General features: G+C 45.2%; 1 protein-coding gene across 2 annotated transcripts in view; it reads left to right on the forward strand.

Annotated features, from left to right (window-relative positions):
* LOC139581778 (synaptopodin) overlaps positions 1-13,056 on the forward strand; it is a 61,709-nt gene that overhangs the window by 14,940 nt on the left and 33,713 nt on the right. For both annotated transcript variants that reach the window (XM_071411933.1, XM_071411934.1), the window contains exon 3: positions 231-1,412. In XM_071411933.1, coding sequence (XP_071268034.1) covers positions 1,208-1,412 — 205 coding nt within the window. In that variant the 5' untranslated portion in view covers positions 231-1,207. The remainder of the gene's footprint in view (positions 1-230; positions 1,413-13,056) is intronic.

The raw sequence follows: 13,056 nt of genomic DNA on the forward strand, positions 1-13,056 counted from the left end.
TGGATATAATGGTAATGTATTCATATAATGGTATTGTATGGATATAATGGTAATGTATAGATATAATGGTAATGTATGGATATAATGGTAATGTATGGATATAATGGTAATGTATTCATATAATGGTAATATATAGATATAATGGTTATGTATGGATATATTGGTAATGTATGGATATATTGGTAACATACTGTACATCTCTGCATCTAATCCAAACCAATATCCATCAGGACTAAAACGTGACTCCCAGCATTGACTCCTGGATGGATGGATGAGAATAATAAAAAAGAAAGAAAGAAAAGATATAGTTGACGTATCGGCCAGTGGCGCTCGGAAACTCCTAACCCCTCTTAGGAGTGACCTTTTCTAGAGGGAAATGTTGTTTCTCACTCCGTCCGAACCAAACGACAGGAAGCTTTGAAACACACGGCCACCCCGGTCACCCCCTCCTTGGCATTGTTGAGTCTAAAGAGCTGCTCGCTTTCTCCACAAGAAAAATAATCTGTCAGGGAGAGATTGCAATGCAGGCAACAGGCATGTTTGGGTGGCTGGACTAAGAAAGGAAAGAAAGAATGATTGGAAGAAAGCGGGAGGAAGAGAAGAGAAACGTCTGGGTTTTAAAGATTTAGAGGGAGGGAAGACAGACACAAACAGAAATAGAAAAGTTCGATGGTTTCTCAGCCTTTCTCCTTTCAGCTGGAGATTTGAAGTAGAGCACATCGTTATTATGAAAGCGTCTTGGCTGTGATCCATGGGAACTGATCCAGCTTTGTGTCTGTGGAGCTCCCAGCCTACTTTAGTCTACTGGGACATCCCTGATACTGTTTCTGGTAGGTCCTGAGTACACTTCTCCCATCCGTCACCCTCCCTCCTTGCTAGCTAGCTAGCTACAGGACTAAGGGAAACCTTAAGGAGGAAAAGAAAGTCTGAGGGAAGAGGTGCCCAGCAGCAGGAGAAGCAACATGGACAGCTAAGATTCTCCTTATCTCCACTGGTGATTCACTTTTTTTCTTCTCCACTCGCTCCAAAATAGGACTGTCTGACCTTACTCTGAACACTCCACAAAAACGGTGATCCTCAGACTGACATACAGACCAAGCCAGGGAGGGCTGCAGACAGTCTGGGTAGAAGAAGAGACAGAAACCGTGGAGCAAACCAGAGGAGAAGCAGAGAAACTCCAGAACTCCTTCGGCAGAGCAGCAAAGAGATGGAGACGGAGAGGGGTCATATGTCTGTGAGGAGAGGGGTAAGCTGGAGCCCAGGTGGAGGGAGGAAGCCCCTTCACGGGGGGCATGGCGGGAACACGGACACCGGCAAAAGAGAGAGCGACGCATCTTCGGAGAGGCGGGACTACAAAGGGATCAAAGGACAGGTGACATCGACCTCCACCAATCAGCTGACTCGGAAAACCAGTAAGTTTGAGGTTTATTCTATTTACGTGGTGTTGGCTTCTAGGTACCTGCTGGTTGCTTTTTGGATAACTAACCTGCCACAGGGCAACAGCAGGAGGGAATGTGGAACATGATGAAAGCACACTGATGGGACTCTGAGATGCAGTAGTTTAGATTGGCTGAGAATTTCCTTTTGCGAGGGTGGAGACGTAGATTTTTCCGGGAACCCTCCATTTTTTCAAATTATTATTATTATTATAAAAAAAAAAAAAAAATGTACCACCTTTTTCCTCCCCAATTTCGATCTTGTCTTGTCGCTGCAACTTCCCAACGGGATCGGTAGGCGAAGGTCGAGTCATGTGTCCTCTGAAACATGACCCACCGAAACCCACGCTCTTAACACCCAGGATCGAACCCGGGTCTGTAGTGACGCCTCTAGCCCTATGATGCACGGCCTTTAGACCGCGGCGCCACTCGGGAGGTCGGAACTCTCCATTTTTGAACACGTATGAACACAGAAGCTGATCACACAGCTGACCAAATGACATGAGATATTACTTCTGGGAGATTCTATTCCATGTTAAGTCAGAGATGGTTAAATGTTCAAAGAAACATCTGTTTTCCCTGCAATAAAAATGCAGACTGGGCTACCATGAGACACGCACGCACACACACACACACACACACACACAGACACAGACACAGACACAGACACAGACACAGACACAGACACAGACACAGACACAGACACAGACACAGACACAGACACACACACACACACACACACACACACACACACACACACACACACACACACACACACACACACACACACACACACAGACACAGACACAGACACAGACACAGACACAGACACAGACACACACACACACACACACACACACACACACACACACACACACACACACACACACACACACACACACACACACACACACACACACACACAGACACAGACACACACACACACACACATGTACAGAAACTGGACTGCTCTGAGATGGAAAGGCAATCCTGCATCCCAACCTAAAGGGCAATCTCAGAAAGACTTCATACACAGTACCAGTCCAGACCGTAACGGACTGAGCTGAGACTTCATACACAGTACCAGTCCAGACCGTAATGGACTGAGCTGAGACTTTATACACAGTACCATACACAGTACCAGTCCAGACCATAATGGACTGAGCTGAGACTTCGTACACAGTACCAGTCCAGACCATAATGGACTGAGCTGAGACTTCATACACAGTACCAGTCCAGACCGTAATGGACTGAGCTGAGACTTCATACACAGTACCAGTCCAGACCGTAATGGACTGGGCTGAGACTTCATACACAGTACCAGTCCAGACCGTAATGGACTGAGCTGAGACTTCATACACAGTACCAGTCCAGACCGTAATGGACTGAGCTGAGACTTCATACACAGTACCAATCCAGACCGTAATGGACTGAGCTGAGACTTCTTACACAGTACCAGTCCAGACCGTAATGGACTGAGCTGAGACTTCATACACAGTACCAGTCCAGACCGTAATGGACTGGGCTGAGACTTCATACACAGTACCAGTCCAGACCGTAATGGACTGAGCTGAGACTTCATACACAGTACCAGTCCAGACCGTAATGGACTGAGCTGAGACTTCATACACAGTACCAGTCCAGACAGTAATGGACTGAGCTGAGACTTCATACACAGTACCAGTCCAGACCGTAATGGACTGAGCTGAGACTTCATACACAGTACCAGTCCAGACAGTAATGGACTGAGCTGAGACTTCATACACAGTACCAGTCCAGACCGTAATGGACTGAGCTGAGACTTCATAAGCAGTTCTTTCCAGATCATTATCCTGCCATAGTTGGAGTCGTTGCTTGTGTGACAGAGCGGGAGGTGAACACGTCAGTGATGAAGGAAAAACATTGTGAACTCCTTAGAGAGTAACGTGGAAAACCCCTCAGACAGAGCGTGTGTGTGTGTGTGTGTGTGTGTGTGTGTGTGTGTGTGTGTGTGTGTGTGTGTGTGTGTGTGTACACAACTGCGATACAGATTAGCCTACTATACTGAGTTGAAGCAGCGAACCTAATATCGTCAGAACAGATGAACTAATTACAGATTTACAAGACATTGTTGTGCAGTAATTGAGGAACACAACAGAAAACGTGGGCTTAATGACTCTGTAACAAACTATGGTTAGTAGATGCAGTCATTCAATTAAAGTCTATAGTTCACCTGATTGGAGAATAAATATAGTACATATTATAGTACATGTAAACAATGCATCCGGCGATTTTTAACCTTGTGTTCAGTAGACTGTTTTCCATTGGGATTTGGAGAGGGGCTGAGTCCTATTGGGATTTGGAGAGGGGCTGAGTCCTATTGGGATTTGGAGAGGGGCTGAGTCCTATTGGGATTTGGAGAGGGGCTGAGTCCTATTGGGATTTGGAGAGGGGCTGAGTCCGATTCGGATTTGGAGAGGGGCTGAGTTCTATTGGGATTTGGAGAGGGGCTGAGTCCTATTGGGATTTGGAGAGGGGCTGAGTCCTTTTCGTATTTGGAGAGGGGCTGAGTCCTTTTCGGATTTGGAGAGAGGCTGAGTCCTATTCGGATTTGGAGAGGGGCTGAGTCCTATACGGATTTGGAGAGGGGCTGAGTCCTATACGGATTTGGAGAGGGGCTGAGTCCTATACGGATTTGGAGAGGGGCTGAGTCCGATTCGGATTTGGAGAGGGGCTGAGTCCTATTCGGATTTGGAGAGGAGCTGAGTCCTATTCGGATTTGGAGAGGGGCTGAGTCCTATTCGGATTTGGAGAGGGGCTGAGTCCTTTTCGGATTTGGAGAGAGGCTGAGTCCTATTCGGATATGGAGAGGGGTTGAGTCCTATTCGGATTTGGAGAGAGGCTGAGTCCTATTCGGATTTGGAGAGGGGCTGAGTCCTATTCGGATTTGGAGAGAGGCTGAGTCCTATTCGGATTTGGAAAGAGGCTGAGTCCTATTCGGATTTGGAGAGGGGCTGAGTACTATTCGGATTTGGAGAGGGGCTGAGTCCTATTCAGATTTGGAGAGGGGCTGAGTCCTATACGGATTTGGAGAGGGGCTGAGTCCTATTCGGATTTGGAGAAGGGCTGAGTCCGATTCGGATTTGGAGAGGGGCTGAGTCCTATTGGGATTTGGAGAAGGGCTGAGTACTATTCGGATTTGGAGAGGGGCTGAGTCCTTTTCGGATTTGGAGAGGGGCTGAGTCCGATTCGGATTTGGAGAGGGGCTGAGTCCGATTCGGATTTGGAGAGGGGCTGAGTCCTATTCGGATTTGGAGAGGGGCTGAGTCCTATTGGGATTTGGAGAAGGGCTGAGTACTATTCGGATTTGGAGAGGGGCTGAGTCCTTTTCGGATTTGGAGAGGGGCTGAGTCCGATTCGGATTTGGAGAGGGGCTGAGTCCGATTCGGATTTGGAGAGGGGCTGAGTCCTATTCGGATTTGGAGAGGGGCTGAGTCCTATTCGGATTTGGAGAGGGGCTGAGTCCTATTCGGATTTGGAGAGGGGCTGAGTCCTTTTCGGATTTGGAGAGAGGCTGAGTCCTATTCGGTTATGGAGAGGGGCTGAGTCCTATTGGGATTTGGAGAGGGGCTGAGTCATATTCGGATGTGGAGAGGGGCTGAGTCCTATTGGGATTTGGAGAGGGGCTGAGTCCTATTCGGATTTGGAGAGGGGCTGAGTCCTATTCGGATTTGGAGAGGGGCTGAGTCCTATTCGGATTTGGAGAGGGGCTGAGTCCTTTTCGGATTTGGAGAGAGGCTGAGTCCTATTCGGTTATGGAGAGGGGTTGAGTCCTATTCGGATTTGGAGAGGGGCTGAGTTCTATTCGGTTTTGGAGCGGGGCTGAGTCCTATTCGGATTTGGAGAGGGGCTGAGTCCTCTTCGGATTTGGAGAGGGGCTGAGTCCTATTCGGATTTGGAGCGGGGCTGAGTCCTATTCGGATTTGGAGAGGGGCTGAGTCCTATTCGGATTTGGAGAGAGGCTGAGTCCTATTCGGATTTGGAGAGAGGCCGAGTCCTATTCGGATTTGGAGCGGGGCTGAGTCCTATTGGGATTTGGAGCGGGGCTGAGTCCTATTCATCTGTGTGGGAGCCTAGGGGCAGCACACATCTATGGAAAATATTAATTGTTGTTGAATATTTTATTTATCAGTGATTGTGTTTCTATCTCCTGCCTTGTTATAGGCTTCGACGCTGAGCTCCTATCACACAGCAATACTGTAGCCTACCCATACTGTCAAATATATTAAATAGGCTACTGGTTTATTTACTTTCAAGCATGTTTGGCTATTAAATGAGGGATGGATAAATGGTAGCCTCATATTTTATGTGTAGTGGGAGTAAACCAGTCATGTCAGATAAGGAGAGACATGTCCTGTAATGTGATTATGATTCAGTCCTTCATAATAAAAGACATGTCCTGTAATATGATTATGAGTCAGTCCTTCATAATAAAAGACATGTCCTGTAATGTGATTATGATTCAGTCCTTCATAATAAAAGACATGTCCTGTAATATGATAATGATTTAGTCCTTCATAATAAAAGACATGTCCTGTAATATGATTATGAGTCAGTCCTTCATAATAAAAGACATGTCCTGTAATATGATAATGAGTCAGTCCTTCATAATAAAAGACATGTCCTGTAATATGATAATGATTTAGTCCTTCATAATAAAAGACATGTCCTGTAATATGATTATGATTCAGTCCTTCATAATAAAAGACATGTCCTGTAATATGATAATGAGTCAGTCCTTCATAATAAAAGACATGTCATGTAATATGATAATGAGTCAGTCCTTCATAATAAAAGACATGTCATGTAATATGATTAAGTCCTTCATAATAAAAGACATGTCATGTAATATGATTATGATTCAGTCCTTCATAATAAAAGACATGTCATGTAATATGATTAAGTCCTTCATAATAAAAGACATGTCATGTAATATGATTATGATTCAGTCCTTCATAATAAAAGACATGTCATGTAATATGATTAAGTCCTTCATAATAAAAGACATGTCATGTAATATGATTATGATTCAGTCCTTCATAATAAAAGACATGTCCTGTAATATGATTATGATTCAGTCCTTCATAATAAAAGACATGTCCTGTAATATGATAATGAGTCAGTCCTTCATAATAAAAGACATGTCCTGTAACATGATTATGATTCAGTCCTTCATAATAAAAGACATGTCCTGTAATATGATAATCAGTCAGTCCTTCATAATAAAAGACATGTCCTGTAATATGATTATGATTCAGTCCTTCATAATAAAAGACATGTCCTGTAATATGATTATGATTCAGTCCTTCATAATAAAAGACATGTCCTGTAATATGATAATGATTTAGTCCTTCATAATAAAAGTAATAGAAACATATCCGGCAATATGCTGCTATACAATCTCCTTCCCCAACGGCAAATACATCTGTTTTCACATTAGGCCTACCTTCTGTTTTTATTGGCCGACCATTATTAGAATTCCCATGCATCAAACACCTCCATTTCCCTCAAAATTCCAATAGTCGCTTGCAATACAATTGATCCCACTTGAAGTTGTGTGTATGTATGCATGGTCTGAGATTGATCCCACTTGAAGTTGTGTGTATGTATGCATGATCTGAGATTTACATGGAGATGTGCACACTTTCCCGTCAAGTTCAAACATTTATAAATTCCAACCGTTTGCGAGAAAACTGTCACACACAAGGTTGAAAGTAGTTTTTGTGCGCATGCACTTTTGACAAATGAAGCCCCAAGAGGAAGACATTATGTTTCTCATGCCAAGGAAGCCCAATTCAATTGAATTGAATTGAGAGAGCGAAAGACTCAGGTCAGACCGGAATGAGAGTTGAGGTAACGACTAAAGGAGGGGGCCTCATTGTCAAGGGCCAAGTTGTGTCTCTGCTGGAGGAGAGCAGAAGTTCTTGTCCCTCCATGCAGGGGAGCCCAGAAATAAGTACTCTGGAGTTCACAGAGGGCAGACAGAGATGGAATGTCAGCTAGACCAGACCAGAGAGAGAGAGAGAGAGAGAGAGAGAGGTAGTGAGTTTACGGGCTCCTGAGTTCTTCTGCAAAAATATAGAATTAGAGTTGGATAAATGTAGATAAACTTGCATTTTCTTCACAATGACTTATACAGGATACTAACTTCAACATCAAATCAAAATGTCAGACCTAAAACCTTGATATTGGACAAAATTACCTGAATGGACTATTACTACCGAGGACAATCAAGAAAAAACTTCTAACAAACCTAAACCCTGCAGAAGAAACACAGAAGAACCTGGAAATACCATCCAACAAAACTGAGGGAGTAATATTCAGTCTGAACCTACTTCTGAAGCCAAATAGTGAAAGACAATAATCTCTAGGTAATTTTGTTCTATAAAGTCTAATTAACAAGGCTACAAAGTTACCAAGCTGCTAGGACAGAACTGACCAGGCTGCAACTTCATTTAGCGCTGAAGTCTGAAGTGAGAGGTGTGGAAATTCTTGAGCCTAATCATGGGTTTCATAAGTACAAAACCCCCAAAACTCCTCAAAGACAATCCCGGGACACTATTCGCTGACCGCTACAAAGAGGGCGAACGTAAGCAACATCATTTTCCACACAGACCATCCCCTGGCATGGCACAGTGCTATAAAAGCACACTACCCCTATGTCAAGAGAGAGGATATTGGCCCAGGGTGGAAACTCAGAATACTAGACATTGAGGAAATTGTAACAACCTCTGTCAACGTGTACAAGTCTGGGACAGACAGTAATCGTACAGGGCATCCTCATGCAGTTCCAGCAGGACTTTTCAGGGATCAAAGAGAGAGAACAGCAGGAAAAGATCTCGCTCTGTGACAACTCCCACATCCTGAATGAGTCTGATTACACCTCTTCAAACTGTCCTGCAGTCACCTCCCAGTGTCCAGTTTGAGTGTTTGTTGCAGCTCATTCCAGTCGCTAGCTGCAGCGAACTGAAAAGAGGAGCGAACCGCGGGATGTGTGTGCTTTGGGGACCTTTAACAGAATGTGACTGGCAGAGCGGGTGTTGTATGTGGAGGATGAGGGCTGCAGTAGATATCTCAGATAGAGGGGAGTGAGGCCTAAGAGGGTTTTATAAATATGCATCAACCAGTGGGTTTACATAGCAGCATAGAGTCCAGTGATGTGTCCTATAAGGAGCATTGGTGGCAAATCTGATGGCCGAAGGGTAAAGAACATCTAGCCGCTCGATAGCACCCTTACCTGTCGATCTATAAATTATGTCTCCGTAACCTAGCATGGGTAGGATGGTCATCTGAATCAGGGTTAGTTTGGCAGCTGGGGTGAAAGAGGAGCGATTACAATAGAGGAAAGCAAGTCTAGATTTAACTTTAGCCTGCATCTTTGATATGTGCTGAGAGAAGGACTGTGTACCGTCTAGCCATACTCCAAAGTTCTTGTATGAGGTGACTACCTCAAGCTCTAAACCCTCAGAGGTAGTAATCACACCTGTGGGGAGAGGGGCATTCTTCTTACCAAACCACATGACCTTTGTTTTGGATGTGTTCAGAACAAGGTTAAGGGTAGAGAAAGCTTGTTGGACACTAAGAAAGCTTTGTTGTAGAGCATTTAACACAAAATCCGGGAGGGGCCAGCTGAGTATAAGACTGTATCATCTGTATATAAACGGATGAGAGAGCTTCCTACTGCCTGAGCTATGTTGTTGATGTAAATTGAGAAGAGTGTGGGGCCTTGGATTGAGCCTTGGGGTACTCCCTTGGTGTAGTGGCTCAGACAGCAGATTTTCTGATTTTATACACTGCACTCTTTGAGAGAGGCAATTAGCAAACCAGGCCAAAGACCCCTCAGAGACACCAATACTCCTTAGCCGGCTCATAAGAATGGAATGGTGTACTGTATCAAAAGCTTTGTTCAAGTCAATAAAAATAACAACATTGCATAGAATCAAGTGCAATGGTGACATCATTGAGGACCTTTAAGGTTGTAGTGACACATCCATAACCTGAGCAGAAACCAGATTGCATACCAGAGAGAATACTATAGACATCAAGACAGGCAGTCAGTTGATTATTGACAAGTTTTTCCAACACTTTTGATAAACAGGGAAAAATACAAATAGGCCTATAACAGTTAGGATCAGCTTGATCTCCCCCTTTTAATAAAGGATGAACTGTGGCTGCCTTCCGAGCAATGGGAACCTCCCCAGAAAGGAGAGACAGGTTAAAAAGGTCAGAGAGATAGGCTTGGTGATGATAGGGGCAACAACCTTAAAGAAGAAACGGTCTAAACCATCTGACACAGATGTTTTTTTGGGGGCCAAGTTTCAGGAGCTCCTTTAGCACCTCGGACTCAGTGACCGCCTGCAGGGAGAAACTTTGTAGCGGGGCAGGGGAAAAAGAAGGAGAAGCATCGGGGATAGTCACATTAGAAGGGGTGGGAGATGAGGAAATGTTGGTTGGGCAAGGAGGCATGGCTGAGTCAAATAGGAATCCTGACTTAATGAAGTGGTGATTATTAAAGAGCTCAGCCGTGTGCTTCTCGTCAGTAACAACCACATCATCAACAATAAGGGACATGGGCAGCTGTGAGGAGGAGGGTTTATGCTCCAGGTCTTTAACTGTTTTCCAGAACATCTTGGGGTTAGACCCACAGAGAGAGAACTGCTCCTTAAAGTAACTAACTTTGGCCTTCTGGATAGCCGGAGTGCACTTATTTATCCTTTTCCTGAAAGAGAGCCAGTCAGCCTGAGTATGCGTGTGCCGAGCCTTTTGCCAAATGCAATTCTTGAGGTGGAGTAACTCTGCCAGATCACGGTCAAACCAGGGGCTGAACCTGTTTTTAATTCTCATTTTCTTTATGGGGGCGTGTTTGTTAACAATACCACTGAAAATATCAAAAAAGAAGGTCCAAGCGTCTTCGAGAGAGGGGATCAAGCTGATTCTATACCATTTTACAGAGGCCAGTTCATGAAGGACGGCTTGCTCATTAAAGTTTTTTAGCAAGCGTCTATGACAAATCAGGACAGGTCGTTTCACTGAGTAGCCATTACGAACACAGGCTGTAAAACAGAGATCACTAAGGCCATTACAGAAAACACCAGACTGATACCTATCAAGATTATTTGTGAAGATAACATCAAGGAGAGTAGCCTTTTCTGGGTGTTTAAAAGTAAAGGTAAAATGATGGAGTTAAAACATATATAAATATTAGATTGAGCAACGTCGAAGTGGCATTGACTAAAATACAGTAAATAGAATACAGTATATACATATGAGATGAGTAAAGCAGTATGTAAACATTATTAAAGTGACTAGTGTTCCATTATTAAAGTGAACAGTGTTCCATTATTAAAGTGACCAGTGATTCCATGTCTATGTATATGGGGCAGCAGCCTCGAAGGTACAGGGATGAGTAACCGGGTGGTAGCCGGCTAGTGATGTCTATTTAACAGTCTGATGGCCATGAGATAGAAGCTGTTTTTCAGTGTCTCCGTACAAGCTTTGACGCACCTGTACTGACCTCGCCTTCTGGATGATAGCGGGGTGAACAGGCAGTGGCTCGGGTGGTTGTTGTCTTTAATCATCTTTTTGGGCTTCCTGTGCCATCGGGTGCTGTAGATGTTCTGGAGGGCAAGCAGTGTGCCCCCGGTGATGCGTTGGGCAGACCGCACCATCCTCTGGAGAGCGCTGCGATTGAGGGCAGTGCATTTGCCATACCAGGCGGTTATCCGGCCGACAGGATGCTCTCAATTGTGCATCTGTAAAAGTTTGTGAGGTTCTTAGGGGCCAAGTCAAATTTCTTCAGCCTCCTGATGTTGAAGAGACGCTGATGCACCTTCTTCACCACACCGTCTGTGTGGTCGACCATTTCAGATCGTCGGTGATGTGTGTGCCGAGGAACTTGAAGCTTTTCACCTTCTCCATTGTGGTCCCATCAATGTGGATAGGGGAGTGCTCTCTCTGCTGTTTCCTGAAGTCCACAATCAGCTCCTTCATTTTGTTGACGTTGAGGGAGAGGTTATTTTCCTGGCACCACTCTGTCAGGGCCCTCATCTCCTCCATGTAGGCTGTCTCGTCATTGTTGGTAATCAGGCCTACAACTGTTGTGTCATCTGCAAACTTGATCATTGAGTCAGAGGACAGACTAGGGGCCCCAAGCCACATCATAATTAACATGGGCACAAATGACTTAAGGGCCCAGCAAGAAAGGGTGGCAAAAGCACTCAAGGGAGTGATTGAAAAAGCTTCTTCCACTTTCCCCAACGCACAAGTGGTTATCTCTGCCCTGCTACCACAAAAAGATTTTCCCCCTGCCTCCATACAGCGGGTGAATGCAAGCATTTCCCGGGACTGTGCCTCAAAACCTGATGTCTACCTGGCCCACCACTCCACCCTGGACTTGAACAGCCTTTACGACCAGGTCCACCTCTACAAGACAGCAATCCCAACGGATACCCCGCCCAGACTAGCGAGACACCCTCCCAGACCTGAAAACGATTTGCACCGAGAGAACCCACATCAAGCAAACCTTGGTCACACCCTATATAGGCCGCCCATATCAGACCTATGCCCCTTCTGTCCACCCCATGCGCCCGCCCCTGCGGCAAGGACCTCAACATGACAGCAGGACATATTCCCAGGCCGTGAGCAGGGCAACAGGCCCAACACCCACTATTACACCCACCCAATCCTCATCCTGCGACCTAAGAGTTATGTATCAGATGCTCAACGTATTCTGCTCACATCTACTGTGATGGTCCGGGGCCTAAACCACACCAAAACAACACTAGACACTATGGAACACAAAGCTTTCATCCTGGAATATACAAGGTCTGAGGTCATCTGCCTTTGGCCAAAAGAGCAGGAACCCAGACCTCATCAAAGAAATTGGAAATACAGACATTGTCATCTTACAAGAAACATGGTATAGAGGAGACGTACCCACTGGTTGCCCTCTAGGTTACAGAGAGCGGTTAGTCCCATCCACCAAACTACCAGGTGTGAAACAGGGAAGAGACTCAGGGGGTATGCTAATTTGGTATAGAGCAGACCTAACCCACTCTATTATATTAGTCAAAACAGGAACATTTTACATCTGGCTAGAAATGAATAAGGAAATGATCTCAAAAGAGACAAATGTCCTTATGTGTGCTACCTAAATCCCCCCAATAGAATCCCCATACTTTAACGATGACAGCTTCTCCATCCTAGAGGGGGAGATCAACAATTTCCAGGCCCAGGGACATGTACTAGGTCTGTGGCGACCTAAATGCCAGAACTGGACAAGAACCTGACACCCTCAGCACACAGGGGGACAAACACATACCTGGAGGTGATAGCAATCCCTCCCCCGTATATGCCCCCTTAACACAACTACGACAACATAACCAACATAAATAGATCACAACTCCTGCAGCTCTGTCGGACACTGGGTATGTACATAGACAATGGTAGGCTTCGAGGGGACTCCTTTGGTAGGTACACCTATAGCTCATCTCTTGGCAGTAGTACTGTAGACTACTTTATCACTGACCTCAACCCAGAGTCTCTTAGAGCGTTCAAAGTCAGTCCACTGACACTCTACTTG

Source organism: Salvelinus alpinus, chromosome 7, assembly GCF_045679555.1.
Source record: "Salvelinus alpinus chromosome 7, SLU_Salpinus.1, whole genome shotgun sequence".
Classification (NCBI taxonomy): domain Eukaryota; kingdom Metazoa; phylum Chordata; class Actinopteri; order Salmoniformes; family Salmonidae; genus Salvelinus; species Salvelinus alpinus.